The 21,930-nt window shown below is 39.3% G+C and overlaps 2 protein-coding genes across 2 annotated transcripts; one reads left to right on the top strand and one right to left on the bottom strand.

The window, feature by feature from the left end:
• Positions 1–103: 103 nt before the first annotated feature.
• On the top strand, positions 104–9,770 carry NUSAP1 (nucleolar and spindle associated protein 1). Its single transcript, XM_009999609.1, has 11 exons — positions 104–307; positions 979–1,038; positions 1,806–1,997; positions 3,008–3,176; positions 3,603–3,692; positions 4,332–4,444; positions 5,289–5,476; positions 7,352–7,524; positions 8,504–8,614; positions 9,184–9,295; positions 9,683–9,770. The coding sequence occupies exons 1-11, from the start codon at positions 104–106 to the stop codon at positions 9,768–9,770; spliced, it is 1,500 nt and encodes a 499-aa protein (XP_009997911.1).
• A 2,177-nt stretch (positions 9,771–11,947) lies between these two features.
• NDUFAF1 (NADH dehydrogenase (ubiquinone) complex I, assembly factor 1) lies at positions 11,948–20,570 on the bottom strand. The gene is made up of 4 exons (XM_009999610.1): positions 20,061–20,570; positions 18,433–18,618; positions 17,199–17,273; positions 11,948–12,088 (listed from the first exon to the last, which is right to left on the bottom strand). Exons 1-4 carry the CDS (start codon positions 20,568–20,570, stop codon positions 11,948–11,950), a joined length of 912 nt encoding a protein of 303 aa, XP_009997912.1.
• Positions 20,571–21,930: the final 1,360 nt, after the last annotated feature.

Below are 21,930 nucleotides of genomic sequence, written 5' to 3' on the forward strand. Positions count from 1 at the left end.
GCGGCCGGGGGTGTTGCCGGGGGGGACGGGAGCAGCAGCAGCAGCGTGCTGTAAAGGGTGGCACCGCGCCAGCTGGTGTGCTGGTGTGGCTTAAGGAGGTGAAATGGAGGCACACCCCGCTCTCCTCCGCCTGGAACCGCAGGTGTGTGGCAGTGACCTGTCTCTCCAGGTGGGTGTAAAGGGTGGCACCGCGCCAGCTGGTGTGCTGGTGTGGCTTAAGGAGGTGAAATGGAGGCACACCCCGCTCTCCTCCGCCTGGAACCGCAGGTGTGTGGCAGTGACCTGTCTCTCCAGGTGGGTGCTGCCAGTAAGCCACTGGGCAGCAGCCAGGCTGCCACGCTGCCAGCAGGAGAGGGCATGAAGCCTTAAAAGAAGGAAGATCCACGGCTTCGTGGTGAACAAAGGAACTCGTCCCGACAGACCTAAGACTTATGTTTGGGCTTTTAGTTTTAGGTTACTTTGATTCTAAGCTTCTACATACAGTTTGGTTTTTTACTTTTCCAATTCTATATTTAAGTGTCTTTCATAGCCTACGGTATCAACAACATAATTTTGCTGTTGTTTTATTGCTGTTGAATGTATGCAAGGGATGAGAAGAATGCTTTGCATGTAGCGTGGCCAAGACAGAAGTTATTGCAGAAATTTGATGCCATTTTAACTCGTGTTCAGCTAGGCAGTGCTGCTAAAAACAGTCTTTCTCATTTACCTTGACAATTAAACTCTCAGGAAAAAGATGAGCTGGAAGTAAACCTAGTCAGGGAAATTTATCTGTGTGCCTCTGTGGAGAATGTACTACATATTTACCTTCAGCCTTAAGCATTTCCTCCACTTGAATGAAGCTCTAGGCTTGCCTTACTCCATTGGATTCAGGAAGTGTTCTGCTGCTTGTTTGTTGGATCAATTTATAGGACACTCGTTGAGTTTGTTTTATGATTTCATGCAGTATTTTGTTCATATGTTGTTTTGATTTCTCTACAGGCAGACAAATTGCTGAATGCACTGAAGGAACACTTTCATGGAACAAAGCAAGAAAATATGGTAATAATGATAAATGAGATGTTCTTTCAAATGAAAGACAACTAGATCTAACTTTAGTTCCAGATACTAGTCAGTACCAAATATAAAAAATATTTTATTCTTTTTGAATACCTAGGTAAAAGGGACTAGATATTCACCAGAAAGCATTTTGCATCTACTACAGTGTACTTAAATGATAACAGTTGTGGTGTTTCCTTTATCAATCTCTTGATGTATTGGGTTTTAGCATTTTTATAAAGTTTTCTCTTGCAAGCTGAATTATTTTGTTGAGTCTGGCAGTGTTTTTATGTTTTTGATAGAAACTAAACTGGGATCTGCTTTTTCTAAAATGTGTCTATCTTTAAATGCTTTCTTTGAAATAATCTTTAAAGGTTTGAGGAACTGGTGTAATCTTTGTCAGTTAATTTTTAATTTTAAGAAGCATGGAAGAGTCTCTGATTTTTATTGATAAAGAGAGTTCCACAGAAATGTACAAATCTGGGAGGGTCACAGCATTATGCAAGGTAGATTTAAAATATAAAGTATTAGTTTTCTATAATCATATTGAAATGCTGTGTAATAAAACAACTGTAGGACTACTTTTTAAAGTGTTTCAACACTGTGCTTTAGTGTTTAGGTAAATATAGATATTACCCATTTTTTTCCATTACTGTGCTAATTGTGCTACTCTTTTTCCTCTGTGTGAAATAATTTTTCCAATAATAAAATCAAAGCAGTCTCTGGAGTATCTGACGTATGTCCCACATTATACTACTTTTCTGCTGCAGGACACTGAAAAAAGTGCATCTGCTTCCATTGAATTCGATGAAGTGAACGATCAAGAGGAAATGATGTCTGATTCCACGTGTTTTATTACAAAAAGACGTGGTAAAGAAAAGAAAATAACCAGAAAAAAGAGGAACTCCAATGAGGAAACTAATACTGGTGAAGAAAATACAGGGCTCTCCAATGACAAAGAGGTGATTTGCATTGCTTGTTTCTGTGTGCTGGCTGCCCCTCTTTCCTCCAAGCATAATTTAAATGTGCTTGATTTGTTCTACTACCATTTAACAAGTGGTAAACATTCTCTGTGTGTGTGTATAAGAATTACGTGTGCAAAACTCTGGTGCAGTCTTCTGTACATTGTAGCACTAATTATGTCTATCTTCATGATATGCTATTCTACAATTAACAGAGATTACTTGTTAGCCTTTACTTCATGGAAATAAATTTCTCTTAAGAAACAGACAATTCCAAACCCTTTATCTGAATGTGAGGCTGCTTTCTCTAGTTCATCACAGTATTCTGAATATTAAAGTAGTTGCAGAATTTATCTAAAGTAAGGCTGCTTTTACTCTCCTTATATAAAAAAGAATTAACAGACATTTGTTGATTGCCTAAACCTCACGGAATTTTAATTCTCAGTGCGTTCTTTATTCATGGGTTTTATGACTGAGGAAGGGGGAGTATAAGGTGAGATGTGGGTAGAATTGGTTTTTTCTCTAGAATTACATGCAAGTAGTGGGTGATGTGTGTGGAAGAATTTTACTGCTTTAGAGTTAGAGGAGGGAAATGAAAAGATAAGGAGTGTTAAAGAATTGCACAGTAACCAAAACTACGGTAGGAAAAAGTAACATAGCCAGTGAATTTATTTTTCCTTGCAAATAATTAAGTTTTGTCAGTAAAGGCAGTTTTATACTAAAAAGTTAGAGCTGTGCAGGTAAAAGCTTTCTAATACAGATTTACTGGTGAAGTAACAGGGTAGTTCACATGTTAATTCAGGCTGGACTTGAGAAAATCTTTTGCACAGCACAGCCACCTACAAGGTTAGATGACAATGGTTAATGCCTTATTTAATCTGATACAAAAAGCCTCTAAGGATGGAGGAGCCTAGGCAACCTGTTCCACTGACTGACCGTTCTCAGGACAACAGCCTTTCTTTATATCCAGTTGGAACAAACTGTTTAAATGCAGTATGTTTGAACCACAGGAGCATTCCGAAATGAAAGAAAACAAGGTGCCTCGAGGTCAGCAGCAAAAGGGACAGCAGCTATTCCAAAATGAGGAACAAGTATCTAAAATGAAAGATATTGAGAATCCAGCTATAAGTCGGAAAGAACAACTAGAGAAGACTTCTATTAAAAGTAGTGGAGATGAATGTAAGTAGAAAATTCAAAAAAAGTAAGTTTAGTAGCTTGTACTACTTAAAATGCACCTTGAGTTGTATTATGGATATTCTTCCTGTTCAGTAGTATTTACAAGGACATTCTTATTGGAGGCCATCTATAATTCTGAAACTAATTTAGAAAATAAAAAAAAATAGATTTTCAGTGTCTGCATTTAGTGTTGAAAATTTGATTTTTCAACAATTATTTTCAACACCTCCCTTTTATTTGCTTCCAGTGAAGGTTTCTGTCAGTGCTTTGAGGTTACCCAAGTTTACTTTAAATGGAATGTAAATTAATAAAAAAGCAACTATTTGTTTTCAATATACAAATATTGAACTCGATGTGAAGTTAACTGATTTTTTTTTTTCTGAATGTTAACATTTAGTCTAACAATTTTGTCCAATCTTGTTGTACCAGGTGATGCTCGTCAGGCAAGAGGGAAGATCCCTTTATATGTGGGCCGTGTGTCTAGGTCTGGGAAAAGAGGAACAAAAGTTACTACACCAAGTAAGATAACTAACTTACCATCTTTAGAAACAGATGTTTTGTCTGTGTGTGGAAACTTGACTTACAGCTTTTTTCAACACAAACTTCTATTTCTCTTTGAAGAAGAGAACATCCTGTCTTTTTTAAAAGGAAGCAAACAAAGGTTCCTAAAGGTTACATTTTCAAGTATATTTTCTGACTTGTACATCCATAGTAGTAAATGCCTCACATGTATGTTACAAAACTGATATGTTTAACACTGTCTTTTGGGTATAACACTGGCATTTGTGATTTTTCAAAACAACGAAGAGCAAGGAAGACATGCTTTTGCTCCTGCTTCTTTTGTTTTCACTTTATAAATGCTACTGTTGTAATGTATTAGGTCATGTATTAGGTCATTTTCATCACTGTGAAATACTTTTGTTTAAAATTTGGAAGTATTCTTTTCTAACTGCAGAATTTAGGGTTTTGGACTAGATGATCTTTAAAGGTACCTTCCAACCCAAACCATTCAATGATGTGTATATACAATAGTCTTACTTAGAGGGATATATTCTATTTTCTTTGAGGCCATAAGGATAGGTGCTGCAAGATTCTTCTGTTAAGTAGTAAACTTAGTCACATATCCGATAAGCTCCTCTTATTTTTGGAACTTCTTAGACTTTAAAAAGTTGCATGAGGCTCACTTCAAGAAAATGGAATCTATTGCTGACTACATTGAAAGGAAAAAACAAGTGATTGAAAACTGGAACAGTTCTCTCTCTGAAGTCAAGGTAAGTGATAACACATGAGAGATCCATTGTTCCCATCCATATTAATTTATTTCCAGAGCCTCTGTACAAGCCCTGTAGAGGCTCTTCAGAGCAGTAGGTAGCTGGTTGTGTGTATGTGCAGTTGAATGATATGATCAGTGAAACTTAACTATAGTCCTACATATAGTCCTACTCCTGGAGCTTTTGTTTATGACTGTTTGAATTGCTGCAGAACTTAACCAAGGGGATGGGTTATTTTTCAAAGAGAGGGAATTAAATAACAAGTTCCTTTTTTGTGCCTTAAAGAACCATTGTCCAATGATTGTATATGACTCTCCTCTAAAATATATGCAATATACGTTGTTTTCAGTGGCCCTGATTCTCAGTTCTTGTATTTCATGCTTATGTGGGTGAAAGCTTCTAATCAGGTTGCTTTCAGAGTGCAGCAGATCTTGGGAAAATAACAGTAATGTGTCAAGGGATATATATATATATAAACATAAGAAAAACACTAACACTGAAAACCCTGAAAACTATGTTTCTCTTTTCTCTGGCATACAGTGTATACTTAAGACTAATTACTTTTGACAGGTGCTCTCCAAAAAATCGAATCTTGTAAGAGCATCAGAAAAAGGCACTCCACATAACAATTCTAAGGTGTGTGTTTTCACATCAGTTTAATAATAATGAAACTACTTTAAAAACTTGCTTTAAAAACTTGCTTTAAAACTTGCTTTGAAAGAAAGAAAGGGAAAAACTTGAAGAGACTGTATGATTCTAATTCACTGTGTATTGCCCCTTCCTTTTAGCTGCTTTTCTGATAATTTTTTATCAGTGTGCTAACTCATTTTTTGCTTTTCCCTAGAAACAAGCCAGAAGTAAAACATGTTTATTCAGCCCAAATCCAGAAAGAGGCAGATTCTCTGCCACCTGCACTCCGAGTAACCTCCGGCGCTCCCCACGCAGCTCTCTGAACACTGCCAGTCGGAGTATTTTATCTAGGAAATCTTCATTTAATCCTTCTGTCCTTTCAACAGCCAAAATGAACGTCAGGTAAAAAAAGCAAAGCAAAACTACCAGGGAGCAATTTGGTGCAGTAGACATGAAATAATCAACACTGACTGTGATTTGACACTCTTCTGAAGGTGAAATCCAGGAGAGTAATCCTGGTTACTAGCTTTCAGCCTAACTTCTTGGCTGGTTTAACCCTTGTAGTGCTGTTGCAGTCTTGATTATTCATTTTGCTATCTAATAGTAGAGAAATCTTGCTGCTCCCTTAGCTTTCACTTTGCTAAACCAACCATGCCAAATTATTTTTCTTCTCTTACTCCATTAGCTGTTCCATTTTTGTCAGGCAAACTAGTAGTCTCTGTTCTACCTGAATTAATTTGTCTATGAGACTGCTTAACCAGAACTGTATTCAGGATTCCAAGTGAGTCTCACAGTGGACTCCTCATTTGGGATTTTCTGGCACTCTCCTTTTCTACACCTCTCATTCTCCCCCCACCATGTTGCAGCAAGGGCTCGTCTTGTGACAGACTATTGTAAGCAGGTTTTTTCTAGCAGAAGGGACCAAGTTGACACCACAAAGTTGTGATGAGTTGCTGAATGAATGAGCTCATACTCAGTGCTATTAAATTTCACCTAATTTCTTTTCAAAACAACATGTGTACTTATTTATTTCTACACAGTAATATAGTTCTCTATTGTGTTAGTATTTCCTGAACTTTTGTTTTTGGTAAATTCTACTAGCTTATTACAAATTCTTCTGAAGTCTTGAGCAAAAAAACCTTTTAAAAGAAGGAATCAAAAGGACAATCCATATGGTACTCCATTGATAAATGTCCTTTTCCCTAGTTTTATTTTCAGTGAAAATTATTGTCTACTATTTCTTTGTTGGTTTAGAAGTACTATACTAATGCCAACTTGATTGAGCTTACTAAACTTCCCATAGTGATTGAAGTTCAGATTTAGACACACTGTCATTTACCCCTACCATTCTCCCACTGCTACAATACCTGATTTGGGGTCTCAGTTGTGTGACTATTTTTCTGAAAACCTTCACTTCTCAACTTTTGCATGCCAAGATGATATCTGGCTGGGACTTTTGCCCCTGAATAGTGTGTGTGGCATTAAGTCAGATAGTGTGACTTCCAATATTGACATCTTCTAATAAACACTTACGGGATGTATGAATGCGCTTCTTTTGCAAAGGTCAAGGTTACAGGTTCCTCATAAAATCAAGTACATAAACTTACTAGCTTTGTTTCTACTTTGAATGTACCACCTTTGATTTTAAATATATCATAACAAATGACAACAATATTCGTTCCTACTCTGGTGTCCTGCTGGATGATCTTTGTCTTCACTGCAGCCCAACTTGATTCTTAGCAATATTTAAACCAAAACAGCACTTTTAAAGTTTGTTTCCATTTAATTGGCTCAAAGATGTTCTGAGGTGGATCTTGCAAGCTGCACTTCATCCATTAAATTCCCAGCCCTCGAAACAGCTTTCTTCAACATTTACTCTCTTTCTATGTTTTATAGGCTTTCAGCTTAATCTCAGTACTTTTTTGGTAAGGCTATTACTTCATGCAAGGTTTTGAGTTTTATACGTATGTGTACACACAGATACATATTAAAAATGTGTATATACACACATGTATACAGCACATATGTGTGTCTTGGTATGCAAGGATCTTAGTATTTTTCACTGAAGTTTCCAGCTTCTCCCTCTTTGAGTTCCAGAGTTCTGTTACTTAGTTTGTTTTCTTTTATTTTAAAATTAACAATATTTCTATTCCTGCCTTTGTACACAGTAGAACTTTCTACCTATAAGAAAGGTAGAATGTGGAACCTTCTGTATTCTGTCACATTGCTTACATTCCTTGTAGATTACTTTATCTTCATATTTCTAATAATTTTCAGGTTCTCAGAAGCTACAAAAGATAACGAGCATAAACGTTCTCTTACCAAGACTCCATCTAGAATGTCTCCGTACTTGCAGATTGACACACCTGAGAGCTCAAAGAGCTGCAAACTAATAAACCAGAAAAACAGCAAGGGAAACGAAGGAAATAATGATCCAAGTGTGTCAAAAGGTAAAATGGATGGTAGATATTTGGCTCTTTCAGGTCAATACTTATGTCTTATTGTATTCATTTTTTATAACCTAATGTCATGTAGACCGAGGTTTTAATTTTCTAATTTTTTACTGATTCTTTATAAACTTTAGTAGTTCTGTTTCGTTTGGCTTCCAGTGTTTTCACTAAAATGGTTAGGTGCTAAGACTTAAATATATGACACCTGGCTACCTATAGAAAAGCCTAATATAGGATGTAGGAAATAGAAATAGTTCTTAGACCCTTAGGGACTAGATAGCAAAAGATTCAAGTAATCGGTACAGGGAGATCTTGTCTGTGGTGACAGGAGTTCCTGATGCCTTCTCAGAGGTCTTGTTCTCCTTGTGGGATTGGCAGGCATTAGGCCTCTGGCTGTGTTTTAGGACAACCTTTGTTATTATCAGCCTCAGCAACCCTGATGAACATGGAAAATAAAGGTCTATAATAAAAAGCAGAACTCTTGGTTACTAATGTTCTCTGCACCAGCACAGCTCTACTATCTAACCACTGATGTCCTGGCATCGCAGGTATGTTAGCACCAGTCAAGGGACCTGTTAGGTTAGGGAGAAAGAAAAGTTCCACTCCTGATCTGGAGCTTGTGTGTTCTGGAAAGATGTTTATTTTCTTACATGAGAATCCACTTGGCTCAAAATAAGCATAGAGGCTAGAAAACACAATTTGCTCTGAAGGTCTAGAACCATGCATGGAGGTCTATATGCCATTCTATAGCATAATCAGAGGGGAAGGGCTAATATTCTATAGCTCTTGTGCTCTCCAGATCTGAAATCTCCCTATTTCAAAGTGAGGTGCATTTGTGCAATTCTGTCTTTAAGGGGTAGCAAACAGTAGCACTTACTTACTTGATAATTGTAAGGTGGTCTTCACTGGCACTTTCCAACTTGCTACATACAGTGAAGTTTTTGCTACTATAATGACAATATGTTGATGCCTTTTGTAGTTATCACCCCGTTCAAGTTTGCAGCTCACTCTGCAGAACCCACAAGCACAAAGAAGACATTTGATCTCAAAGCAAGTCTCTCCAGGCCACTTCCATACCAGCCACATAAAGGTACTGTCATCCTGTGTAGTTTGTGTTGGTTGTGCCCCTTATAGTCAACTGCTCATAAAGGTGTTGTTAAATAACAAGATGCAGCAAAGTTTTCAGTCTCTTTACCTGTCCCCTTCCCTTCCTCTCTGGATTCTCAGTCTGTGGACTGATGTTTAATGTCCATGTAATATATGCTTTAAGAGCCTCCCTACTGAAGAATAAGTCTGTATGACCAAACGTCCATAAATACAAGAATAAACATGTTTGTACTCTGCTGAGTAGGTCTATGCACAGGAAATGAGAAATACTCTTTTAAAAATGAGGTTTTTTTTAAAAAATGCACTTTTGTGGGAGAAGCTGAACTTTGTGTGTTGAGTGTTACTTGTGAGTAACCTGTTACAACTTACAGAAAAATTATTTGTAAGGAATGGGCTGGAGAAACTGATACTACAACTGAAGAGGTATTTCATCTTAAACTCAACCAGCAAAAAATAAGCTAGCTAGTATAAAATAAACAGTGAGGGAGAAGTTAAGCACACAACTACTAAATTAGTAATTCAGTTGTCTCTCTTTTTGCCCATAAATGGTAGGAAGACTAAAACCTTGGGGAGAATTTAAAGAAAATGCCGTCCTTAAGAAGTCTGTCAGTAGCAACATCTCTTCACGTAAGAAAGATTATAAACAGCCGCATCTCCAGACAAGGTTAGTGCACCACTCACTTTTTATGAATAGTGTTATTTAAATACTAGGACTCGTTTTTCCTTTTAGGGTTGAAATATGGATTTCAGGAAAGAAGATTTTTTTATATTTAAAATTATTCTTGTCTAAATTACTGTCTAGACTCTCACCTCGGAAGGAGCTGTGAATATTGATGTATCGTTACCTTGAATGTTAGACCCATATGTCTAAGCAGAAGTATTTGCCTGAATGTTTGGATTCAGTCCAACATTGAATTGTTTTCTCCGCCCATCGCAAATGTTGCACATTGGTTAAACGGATGTTAGGCCTTGGTCAGCTTCAGATTCTTTTCCTTGTGCATTCACCTTTAATATAACTTGACATGGTCTCTCTTTTGTTTTTCCCCTTCAGGGAAGAAAGACGTGAGAAACATGAGCAAGAGAGGAAAATCAAAAAGGCTCAGGCTCTCAGAAACCGTAGAGGACTATCTGTGGGTTAGGAGGAGTAAGAAATATCTAAGAAATCACTGTAAATATTGTTACTGTCATGTAAATATTTGTGCTGTGTATGGATTAGGTTGCTGTTCGCAAGTGGAATCCAGAGAGCATTGGGTGAGACCATAAAACACATCTGAGTGTAATGTTTTAGTTATCAACTTCAATGAGATTCTAAACTTTTATGAGCTTAGAACTATCTTGAGTTGGCTAATGATATTTGCATTTAACCTATTTAATAAAAATGTTAAAGCAGAAAATGTAAGTGAGGAAAAAAGATGCTCAAGAAACCTCAGTGCAACTTAGGCCAGATTTCTCCAACAGAAAGCATTTGCTGACCACTAGAATGCAGACTTTGGACAAGCAGCTTCAAAATGTCCCACTGCTATAAGACAGGAGGTGGAGATGTCTGCTTGCCCTGTTCTCCAGATCAGCCCCTAAGTTACATAACAGGATTAGTAGCGAATTTTCAAGAGAAGAAAAAATATGCAAGCTCTCTGGAAAACTAGAAGCTCAGAGTGTAACATAGTTGTAAAATAGCTTATTTTAAAAAACAGCTGAAAAGTAGCTCTACGAACTGCCAACTGGATGCTTTGAACAGTTAAGTTCATTTTGTTCCTTTCTATGGTCAACAGTAGGTGTCAAAATTCTGCTTTTAATCTCTGTGATGCTTAAAAGAGTAATGTGGAGGCACGTTCAATACTTTAAATGTAAAAGTTCCTGTTGCTTTTCATTTAAAAAAAATACATATAAAAGCTCTCTGGATTTACTATGGATGGAACTGGAAAGGTAAACTTAGTTGTAAGCTCAGCAAGTAATTTGTTCAGTGTACTTTGTGTCCTATAAAATACGCTGAAATGTCAAGAACAAGCTATTTTTTTGTTATAAACTTAGTAGGAGGGAAAATAAATATTTTGTATATACCTTGTTTAGCACTGGTTGTATGGCCTCGTGTACTATATAAAACCACCTTTGTAGTGTAGCACTAGTTTTGTTCACACATGTATTTACTACTCGGTGTCTTTTCTTGCCATGAGTTTGCCTTGCCCATTAGCCTGCCTGCCATTTCAGTAAAGTGTTCTGCTATCTTTAGAAATTGTAACTGTCACCTCTCTTCTGCACTTCAGCTATGTAATTCTGTGCAAGGGGAAAATGACAGCACAAGACACTGCTCCAGCTTGCTTTTTTTAATGGCATCTTCCATATAAAATATAGGTACACTTAATACTTGTAACAAACACACAAGGTCACCTCAGTGGAGTCAGGGCTTTGATTAGATTAGTTTGTGACAGCTGAAATGAAACCATGCATCACATCTTTAAAGTGCTTCTCAAATTACAAAAAAAGACTTCCCCTAAAAAGGGAGGTTTTGAGTTTCTCTGCCACTGGCTGAGGCTGTTACTTCTTAGAACACAGCCGAGTTAAGCTAATTGCATGCATCAGAAATGTTTGATCTGACCTGCCCTGTAATGGTGCTAATCAAGCTGAGCTGTGCCTGCTCAGGGAGCAGGCACTAATGGGGGTTTCCTTTTGGGAGATTACTTCATGTCAACAACATTAGCATCAACAACTCTAAACTAAAAGCCAAGCTCCCTGCACAGCTACTATTTCAGTGTTGGCAGTAGCAGCTTTTTCTTTTTTCAGTTACTCAGAGGAGCTAAAGGTTGAAACACTTCTTCCACTTCTGGTGCTCCTCTTTGAAAATTTCAGTGGCCGAGTCACAGTGAAGCACTGTTCCCCAGAGTATTAATTCTCATAATACTTTTCCCAGTGTAAGAGTAGTAGATATATATGTCTTACAAGCTGTATAATGTAAAAAAGGAAACTGTTGTACAAAAAAGAACTACAACAAGCTCACAAAACACTTTTATTTCTGTAGAGGTCAGGACAGGAGCCAAAACTTAGCCAGTCAACAGTTACTGTTTTGTAAGTACAAATGCATCTCAAGTCTCCCCAGGTTCTGTTCCAGTCCATGTATGCACAGGATCCCTGGAATTCTGTATCTGGCAGCTCGAACATGCCAAGTGTCACTCTAGTTCAATTACTTCAGTCAACACTTCATGCATGTATCTCTTCAATGTTTACTTAGCATCTTCATGTTGATACACACCACACTTTTACAAAGTGTTTTAGAAAAATGAACCAAGCATCTGAAGAGTGTGCCAAAGGACACCAGCCCAACCTAGGCTGGAGGATTCTTTTCATATGTTTCATAGGCAAATTCTTCTGTATGAGCTCTGTCGTTTAGCAGACCAATAAAATCAATCTCCAGCTGGAATGGACCATCTACTTTATCTCCAATTGTGAATCCAAGGGTACTAACCTAATTAAAAGATACCTACATTAGAACAGTGTAATATTAAAATCAACCACAACCTTATCTACCACTGGGGTGTTTTACAAACAATTCATGGCCAACCTCTTTAAACAGTGGGATTTGAAGTGCAGCATTATTTCTTTAAGGCTTAGACACTTCACTACCACATTTTCAATAGAGTGAGAAATTACTTCCACTGTCTTTCTACCACTGTTGAACCCTGTCTTAAAAATAAACTGAGCCTAAATTAATGCTTCAATTTTTATCCTTCAAGGTTTGCATCGTGCCAGTTTCATCCTGACTGAGTGCTGAGTGTACAAAATCTGTTACAATTCTTTCATTAGCAAGAAACACAAACAGAATGTAATTAAAGATAGACAGGAACTTCCATTCTAAATCTAGTAGTATGTGTGCTATCACATGAAAGTGCACCAAAAGAGACTAGTTCCCTAATTTTCTCCCCCACCACTATTCCAATTTTTTAAAAGTTTTTCATTCTAATAAATTCCATAGACACCCATGTGGCTCAGGCATGTTTCCTGTTAGCCTATGCCTTGCCTGAAAGTGCTCTCAGCTCTCACATGTCACCAGTCCCCTCTCAGAGACTCCAGTGCTAGCAGATCTCACACAATTTGCATCACCAGTGGCACACCACCTACTAACCTAGCTGCCTCAAAGCCCCACCCGAAGTGCAGGTCTGAGCTCTATACCCATGATTTCAAGGACTGCTGTATGTGCAGAAGAATAATGCCTAGTATGTGTCAGGTAAAGCTGAATAATTGTAGGCTGAGGCTAAATGTATATTTCAAATGCATGCTAAATAACAAAGCTGAAGTAACTCAATGCATTGACATTTCTCTCAGATCATTCCAATGTTTCAAACACTGTCCCCCAGAAGCCAACTCTACAATCAGCCCCCTGGCTTGTGGAGCCTGAAGAGGTTTAAAGCTCCCTCTTTCTGGTGTATATTGTTACAGGTGACAATGGGACTCACTAAACTCTGCTCTGATGAATATTCCTTTGCAAGCACTAGATGCATAGTCTATGTCCTGCCTTTTTATTCCTGTTTGACAATGCCATTCCTGGGAAAACATGTAGTAGTACCATGATGGACCAAAACATTGCATCTTTAATTGTCTTCACACCACTTCCCTTATTTTTAGGTTTCTTTAAATTACTTTTGTAAAATTACACTTCACATTACATGCAAGCGCCTCATTCTTACTGCACAATACTAAGCATAAGATAACAAAGAATGAAAACTAAGTGGAGAATACTTAGATCAAGTCCTGTTTTGTCCCTTAAACTCCTGATATTTTTAAACACCTCATATATAACTTTATGTTTTCATTTACTATGTTGGATGACTTATCAGGATTTAGAACATAAATTCTTCAGTATTTGTATTAAACATAGGCTTTTTATAAAACTTTGTTTCATAAAGCATATTTTTTTCTTGTAGTTGATCCAGCTTCTTCATATCATTCGTACTCACTTTCTACAGCCTCAACTTCTGTTTTAAAACAGGTTGGTTTCATGCTGCCAATCACTGAATATCACTGGGAGGATAGAGTGTATCCTCAGCAAGTTTGCTGATGACACAAAGCTGGGAGGATTGGCTGATACACCTGAAGGCTGTGCAGCCATTCAGCAAGATCTAGACAGGCTGGAGAGCTGGGCAAAGAGGAACCTAATCAGATTCAACAAGAATAAGTGTAGAGTCCTGCATCTGGGGAGAAAAAACACCATGCACCAATACAGATTAGGGGTTGGCCTGCTAGAAAGCAGCCCCATGGAGAAGGACCTTGGGGTCCTTGCGGACAAGTTATCCACAGGACAGCAATGTGCCCTTGTGGCCAGGAGAGCCAGTAGTATCTTGGGATATATTAAGAACAGTGTGGCCAGCATGTCAAGGGAGGTTCTCCTCCCCCTCTACTCTGCTCTGGTAAGACCACATCTGGAGTATTGTGTCCAGTTCTGAGCTCTCCAGTTCAAGAGGGACAGGTATATACTGGAAAGAGTCCAACAGAGGGCTACAAGGATGACAGGGACTGGAACATCTGTCATATGAGGAGAAGCTAAGAAACCTGGGGCTGTTTAGTCTGGAGAAGAGATGACAGAGGGACCTTATTAATGTCTCCAAATATCTGAAGGGTGGATGTCAAGAACAGGCCAGTCTCTTTTCATTGGTGCCCTGTGATAGGATGAGGGGAAATGGCACCAAGTTACAGCACAGGAAGCTCCACCTCAACATGAGGAAAAACTTCTTTACTGTGAGGGTGATGGAGCCCTGGAACAGGCTGCCCAGAGAGGTTGTGGAGTCTCCCTCTCTGCAGACTTTCAAGACCTGTCTGGATGTGTTCCTGTGTGATCTGCCCTGGCTGTTCCTGCTGCAGCAGGGGAGTTGGACTCAATGATTTTCAGAGTTCCCCTCCAACTCCTATGATTCCATGATTTGCCCTCAAATTTTTCCTAATTTAGGTCTTTTTGTTTGTTGTTGGAGGTTTTTTTTCATTAAGGCAATTAGAAATGGAATGAAATATTTCAGGTGGCCAACACTGATTCAAGTAAAAGGCCCTTTATTTTCTCCCTTTATAACACTGTTTGCCTTTTGGGGGTCACTGGGTATCACACTGCCCTCAATTACATATAGGACAGTCACTGAAAGTTAAAAGAAAAAAGATATGGGAAGATTTTTTCCAACATGTTTCTTCCTGTGAATTACTCTATCCATTTGCAGAAATAAAAATTACTAATTTACTTAATAGTTACGACTAGAAAGCCTGAACAAAAAGGAGCCTATAGATACACCAGCTAACAGCTCACCATCAAGGTCAGTGATACAGTATATCCTCAAATAAAATCTCATTAAAAGGTATCCCTTAGTCTTCTGTCAGGGAGAAAGTTTATGAAACCTACTTTTATTATTTTTGGCAGTAGTGTACCAACCAGCTCTTTAGATTTTAGTCACTGATCATTCCTAAAAAAAAAAGTTTTGAAAAGCCAAGTAAGCTGTGAGTTGTTTCTGTGTTATCTAGATCTCTTATATTTTGGAGCTACTCTGAAGTAAACTGATACCACTATCACTAAGTGAGATGATTTAAATGCAAAGACAAGCACACAAGAATAAGTACCAAAAAAAAAGAAAAAGAGGCCCTTCAATTTCAAATTCAGAAACTTCAAAGGGTTTGTAAATTACCTACATCATGTCAATAGAGTCTTAAAGGACCTTTCAGACAGGTAAAGCCTACAGAAAACTTGCCTTGTCTAACCAGATGGGATGCTGGCTATCCTGGACTCTTCCCCGACTGGACAGAAAGAACTTGGAGAATGGAATCTGACAGAAACAAAACCAAACCAAACCAGACTTTAGTGTTAGAGTACACAAAAGCTTAAAGAAAACAAAACAAAACACATGCTTTAGTAAATGAAAAAACACTCTGATACATCTGGTACCAGCACTAGCTTCAGTACGTAGAACTGGCACAGAGAAATGATCCACATCCAATCTCATGAACCACTCGCAGGCAGCTCCAGCCCCACGCTGTTCTGTGGTGGCCACGTGTAGCCCTCATGCAGGGGCATTGCGAGAAAAAACACCATGCACCAATACAGATTAGGGGTTGGCCTGCTAGAAAGCAGCCCCATGGAGAAGGACCTTGGGGTCCTTGCGGACAAGTTATCCACAGGACAGCAATGTGCCCTTGTGGCCAGGAGAGCCAGTAGTATCTTGGGATATATTAAGAACAGTGTGGCCAGCATGTCAAGGGAGGTTCTCCTCCCCCTCTACTCTGCTCTGGTAAGACCACATCTGGAGTATTGTGTCCAGTTCTGAGCTCTCCAGTTCAAGAGGGACAGGTATATACTGGAAAGAGTCCAACAGAGGGCTACAAGGATGACAGGGACTGGAACATCTGTCATATGAGGAGAAGCTAAGAAACCTGGGGCTGTTTAGTCTGGAGAAGAGATGACAGAGGGACCTTATTAATGTCTCCAAATATCTGAAGGGTGGATGTCAAGAACAGGCCAGTCTCTTTTCATTGGTGCCCTGTGATAGGATGAGGGGAAATGGCACCAAGTTACAGCACAGGAAGCTCCACCTCAACATGAGGAAAAATTTCTTTACTGTGAGGGTGATGGAGCCCTGGAACAGGCTGCCCAGAGAGGTTGTGGAGTCTCCCTCTCTGCAGACTTTCAAGACCTGTCTGGATGTGTTCCTGTGTGATCTGCCCTGGCTGTTCCTGCTGCAGCAGGGGAGTTGGACTCAATGATTTTCAGAGTTCCCCTCCAACTCCTATGATTCCATGATTTGCCCTCAAATTTTTCCTAATTTAGGTCTTTTTGTTTGTTGTTGGAGGTTTTTTTTCATTAAGGCAATTAGAAATGGAATGAAATATTTCAGGTGGCCAACACTGATTCAAGTAAAAGGCCCTTTATTTTCTCCCTTTATAACACTGTTTGCCTTTTGGGGGTCACTGGGTATCACACTGCCCTCAATTACATATAGGACAGTCACTGAAAGTTAAAAGAAAAAAGATATGGGAAGATTTTTTCCAACATGTTTCTTCCTGTGAATTACTCTATCCATTTGCAGAAATAAAAATTACTAATTTACTTAATAGTTACGACTAGAAAGCCTGAACAAAAAGGAGCCTATAGATACACCAGCTAACAGCTCACCATCAAGGTCAGTGATACAGTATATCCTCAAATAAAATCTCATTAAAAGGTATCCCTTAGTCTTCTGTCAGGGAGAAAGTTTATGAAACCTACTTTTATTATTTTTGGCAGTAGTGTACCAACCAGCTCTTTAGATTTTAGTCACTGATCATTCCTAAAAAAAAAAGTTTTGAAAAGCCAAGTAAGCTGTGAGTTGTTTCTGTGTTATCTAGATCTCTTATATTTTGGAGCTACTCTGAAGTAAACTGATACCACTATCACTAAGTGAGATGATTTAAATGCAAAGACAAGCACACAAGAATAAGTACCAAAAAAAAAGAAAAAGAGGCCCTTCAATTTCAAATTCAGAAACTTCAAAGGGTTTGTAAATTACCTACATCATGTCAATAGAGTCTTAAAGGACCTTTCAGACAGGTAAAGCCTACAGAAAACTTGCCTTGTCTAACCAGATGGGATGCTGGCTATCCTGGACTCTTCCCCGACTGGACAGAAAGAACTTGGAGAATGGAATCTGACAGAAACAAAACCAAACCAAACCAGACTTTAGTGTTAGAGTACACAAAAGCTTAAAGAAAACAAAACAAAACACATGCTTTAGTAAATGAAAAAACACTCTGATACATCTGGTACCAGCACTAGCTTCAGTACGTAGAACTGGCACAGAGAAATGATCCACATCCAATCTCATGAACCACTCGCAGGCAGCTCCAGCCCCACGCTGTTCTGTGGTGGCCACGTGTAGCCCTCATGCAGGGGCATTGCCCTGTTAGGACACACCAAGAGGCTGCAGCACGGAAGGTGGCCGTTTACATGGAGAATACCTCCTTCCAATAACATGTCAACAGAAAATAGAAATCAATGAAAATTCTAGCATGCACATATATTGACAGCTCATCTGTCCCCAGGTTGTGTTTTTCATAGTGCAACCTTCATACTGAGACATCAATATTCTAGCAAAACAGTTCAGAATAATGTAAAAATGACTTTGCGGAGGGAAGAAGAAAGAGGAGGGACTGTGATAAGAGAAAGGACACAGGAGGGTTGGCTGCTAGCAATGATGACTGGACAATGGTATTACAAAGCACTGAGAGCCAGGGCGTGAGGACATGTAAACCTCCTGAACTTTGTCATCAGCAAATTACAAAAGTTCCCCACATTTCATCAGAAAAGAGTCAAAACTCCCACTTCTTACAAAAATTATTTTGTGCCACAGATTCAAAGGCTATAAATGACAAACCATGCCTTGGAGTCTTTAACTGACTCCAGAGAGTCAGCAGGTTAAGTAAACCCTGTCACGGGGTACAAATCCTACACCAACCAATGTCTATTTGTAATAGAAATAAAATGGTTATCATAGAGAATATTCCTGGCAACACCTGCTAAGCTTCAATGGCTGTATCTATCTAATACTTCAGCAACAGCCAACAGCAGACATTAGATAAACATGGTGCAACAAATCTTTAATGCAAAGTGTGCCCTCCCGCAATCCAGTGGTTTACAGTTTTGGGAAGTCCCAAGCCAAAGGCAGGTCTGTATGAGGATACACAGCAGAAACATGGTTGAATGGGCAGCAACAGCAACAAACCAAATGTTGAAAGAATTCCCCTTCCACAAACCTATGGCCAGGACCCTGAGACAGTCTCATTGGTTTGAAAAACTCATTAGTTCACCTTTATTTCCTCCCAATATGGGCCTCCTCGGGTGAACATGAAGTAGTTGTAGAGGTCATCTTTGTGATGAGAGAAGTAAGGGTCTGTATAAATGTTTACCATCCAAGGTCTGCCATCACCACGGACACGTAAATACAGACTGTTGAAGTTGGACCAGTCATAATACTTCTTCCTAGCAAAAGACCCCTACAAATTAATTAAAAAAATAATTATTCCTCCTTAATAAAGGGAAACTTCCATTAGAAAGAACTGAGAAGTACTGCTTTGACCACTGCCCTCATTATTATGCCAAATAATATCTACTGTGACATAGTGAAAACTAGGTTACTCTTTCATCATACTAACTGCTGATCCCACTGAATTTCCTTCAGCATGATATTAGAGCTCACATATTGCAGTATTACCATTCTGAGGACTCATGCTTTAATTAAAAACCACAATCTTATAACTATCAGAAATCAGACCTCCTTCCTAGGACCAAATTCCCTACCAGACAAGTACACAAACTACACAACGATTGATCAGCAGTAAGTTTAATGTAGCACATTAAATGTAATGTTCTGAGATCAGCACTAGATTATTCAGAGGCAATTACAAGAACTGAAGAAGTGAGATACATTATTCCCTTGCCTTTTTGAAGCACGACATAAGCACTGGATACATTGAATGTTTTCCAGCTCTTTTTGTCATTAACTTCACATAATTAAATGGACTGCAAGTGTGTCTAATTCTCAACAGCATTTTTTTTTCCCAAAGATCCCAAAGTCCTGCTATTGGGATCTGCAGACAGGTAAGAGTCTTCAGAGCTACACTGACATCACCTAGAGCAAGGCAGGGGTCAGGGCTACTCTTGGCCAGAATTGCTTCAACCAAGTAAAAATTGTCACCCAAAGTTCAGAGGTTTCCCCTTTATCTTACAGCACTACTAGAATTAGCTATCAACTGTATTTGTTGATACCCATCTGATGGGCAATAGGATGCAGAGATCACCAATATATTATTACAAGGCCTGCAGCTACTTGATTTCACGGCTTTGCCAGTTTTGAGCCTTTTTACTTACACAAGGAAGAGCCTTTGGATTTATGGTTTCACCCTCTGATTTAAAACTGCATTATACACTCCGCTACTTCAGAATTAGGAGGTGAAAGTCTGGGTCACTTGCATGAGTCAGTAGCAGGCCTGGGAATTTTAACTCAGGTGAGATTCAAACTGCTGTTCCATTCCCCTGGCTCACTGTCACCATTCTAATCAGTGTTCATCTGCCTCTCATTGGCCTGCTGACTTTGCTTGCTCATATTCTCTGCTCTCCAAGTTTCTGACCCAGAAAAGATTTTACCTGTGTACTTGTGCCAAGTTACAATCAACAGAATGGACTAAGGAGTTAAGCATTTTATACACCGAGTCAAAACGTTCCTGTCCTGTTGTAGAAAAGTAAACATGTTATTCCTTTTCTAAGAAAGGAGAACAAAATCCAATAAGTCTAATTTCCTTTCAGGTCTAAGGATACAGTGGCAATTACACCTCTGAAGGACAACGGTGAACAACGGTTCACTTGTTGTTACCAGGATTACCCAAAAATGCTCTCCAATTAAATAACTGAAGCTATGCAAACACAGATCTGTACTTACCCTGAGTGGTTTGGATCTCATACTACAATATCCACTGTATTTGGTTTCCCCGTCACGAGGTACTTCCGTATTGAGGGTTCCATATAGCAGGGCAGCCTGGTCATTCCTACCCAATTTGAGGTAAACTTCACTTTTTCCCCCAATCTCTACATCAGAGGAAATAACCCATTTATTTAAATCTTCTTGGCTCCGGAACTCCCACAACACCCTTGTCTGTTCCAACAGGTAACGACTGAGTGGATGGCCCCCAGGTCCTACTAAGTAATCTTCAGTCTCCTTCTTCAGCATGCTTAGCTGAGTCTTTAGGACATCAATGCTCTTCTTAAAACTTAAATCAACATTTTGCCAAAACTTTTTTTTCTCAGGCTGTGTCCCTGGCCTTCTGTAGCTGCTATACAATTTTGACATGGAGTTGTTGAGGAGAGGTCCAAGTGAGGGGTGCAAAACCTTGTGCCTGCAGCATCTGCCATGTAAATAAGCACTGTTCAGCAAGGCAGTCATTAAAGCCATGTTGGTAAATGTGGAGAATTCACTTCCAGTGAGGCGATTCAAAAGGTTTGCAATCAATTTAACAACAAAGATAGTAAAGAGCCTTTTGTTAATGTCCACCTTTAATGAAAAAGAGAAAAGATAAATAAATAAATAAATAATGTTTGTAGAACTGTTTCACCTTTAAACCAGATATTAACTAGAAATCTAAGCCACTGGAAAAAGGAATAAAAAATATGTTCACAGCAGGCAGATCGTGCTGCTCTATGGACCAGAATGACAGATATGGTGCTTCTTCCATAAGTCATCCAGTCCCTTGACCCCTCAATATATCTGTATTTAGGATTCCAGGGAGTTTGCAAAGACCAAATCATTTCACATGAAAGGCTGGATTCAATAGGCTATTTTATAAAGCTCTGAAAAAAAATCTGAAAATCTCTTTGCTTCTCTCTGCACCAGTGCTGGTAAGAAGAGTTAGCTATGTTATTATTCTCTAACTCATAAGAGAGAGCTGTAACCTTCAATGCTCTGTACAGAGGCTATTATCTCTGACTCATAAGATTAGCCAGAGTAGTTGCCTAGTTTTGGGGTTTTGGTTTTGTGTTGGTTGGGGTTTTTTGGCAGCAGAATAAATCCTAAAACTATTTCAAATCAGTTCATCTTCTCTGGGCTTTTAAGAAGGAAGTCAGTCAAAATGGGTTACAGAATGGGCATACTGGACCATTTAGCTTGTTCAATCCCCCTAAGAATTTTTAAATTAAAAACCAGTCTTCCCTCTGCCCCTTTCACTCACAAAACCTTCTGACCTTGGAAGCCCCACATAATTCTCTGCTGCAAGCTACCGTTTGACACTAGTGGGATGATCCTTTCTTTCTCCATGTTTTAAATGCCTTCTTTCTCCTGCAGGATGAGATGACATGCAGAGAAGCTTGCTTTACACAACGTGACACCTTACAGGGAAACTAGTCTGGATCTTTAAACAGCTGTATTGACAGAACTTGCAACCCATCTTAGCGTGCTCTGTTACCCAAACACAACGCATCTGAGGAAGCAGTAAAGTCACGTATCAGCAGACAGGGCCAAAGCACTTGTGGTGAGCCACAAGCCGCCCTGCACTCACGGTAGGATTCAGCCCTATCACACCCACACACCTCACGGTTAAGCCGCGCACCGCGAACTTGCAGCCGCTGCAGTAATTCCCGCGTTCCCCGTCACGCACCCGCCGCCAGACGGGACGGAACCTCCCAGAAGGGAAACCCGACCCGCAGGCAGAGCGACCAGACCTGCCCAGCGACCCGGGACGCTTCTGGGCCCCGCGACAGAACCGCCCCGGCCCAAACCACAGCCGCGTGAAAAGCCCAGAGCAGCTGCGGTCCGGGGG

This window comes from Chaetura pelagica, unplaced genomic scaffold (genome assembly GCF_000747805.2).
Source record: "Chaetura pelagica isolate M959 unplaced genomic scaffold, ChaPel_1.0 scaffold55, whole genome shotgun sequence".
In the NCBI taxonomy this organism is placed as follows: domain Eukaryota; kingdom Metazoa; phylum Chordata; class Aves; order Apodiformes; family Apodidae; genus Chaetura; species Chaetura pelagica.

Bases quoted from the DNA above. Each gene is read 5' to 3' on its own strand.
- NUSAP1 (XM_009999609.1), top strand. From the start codon at position 104: ATGGAGGCACACCCCGCTCTCCTCCGCCTGGAACCGCAGGTGTGTGGC. The intron at 1,039-1,805 runs GTAATAATGATA...TTTCTGCTGCAG, and splicing joins GAACAAAGCAAGAAAATATG to GACACTGAAAAAAGTGCATC. The intron at 3,693-4,331 runs GTAAGATAACTA...GGAACTTCTTAG, and splicing joins AACAAAAGTTACTACACCAA to ACTTTAAAAAGTTGCATGAG.
- NDUFAF1 (XM_009999610.1), bottom strand. From the start codon at position 20,570: ATGGCTTTAATGACTGCCTTGCTGAACAGTGCTTATTTACATGGCAGA. The intron at 17,274-18,432 runs GTGAACTAATGA...TGTTTCTGTCAG, and splicing joins CATATTGGGAGGAAATAAAG to ATTCCATTCTCCAAGTTCTT. The intron at 12,089-17,198 runs GCAAGTTTTCTG...TCTTTTAATTAG, and splicing joins ATCCCATCTGGTTAGACAAG to GTTAGTACCCTTGGATTCAC.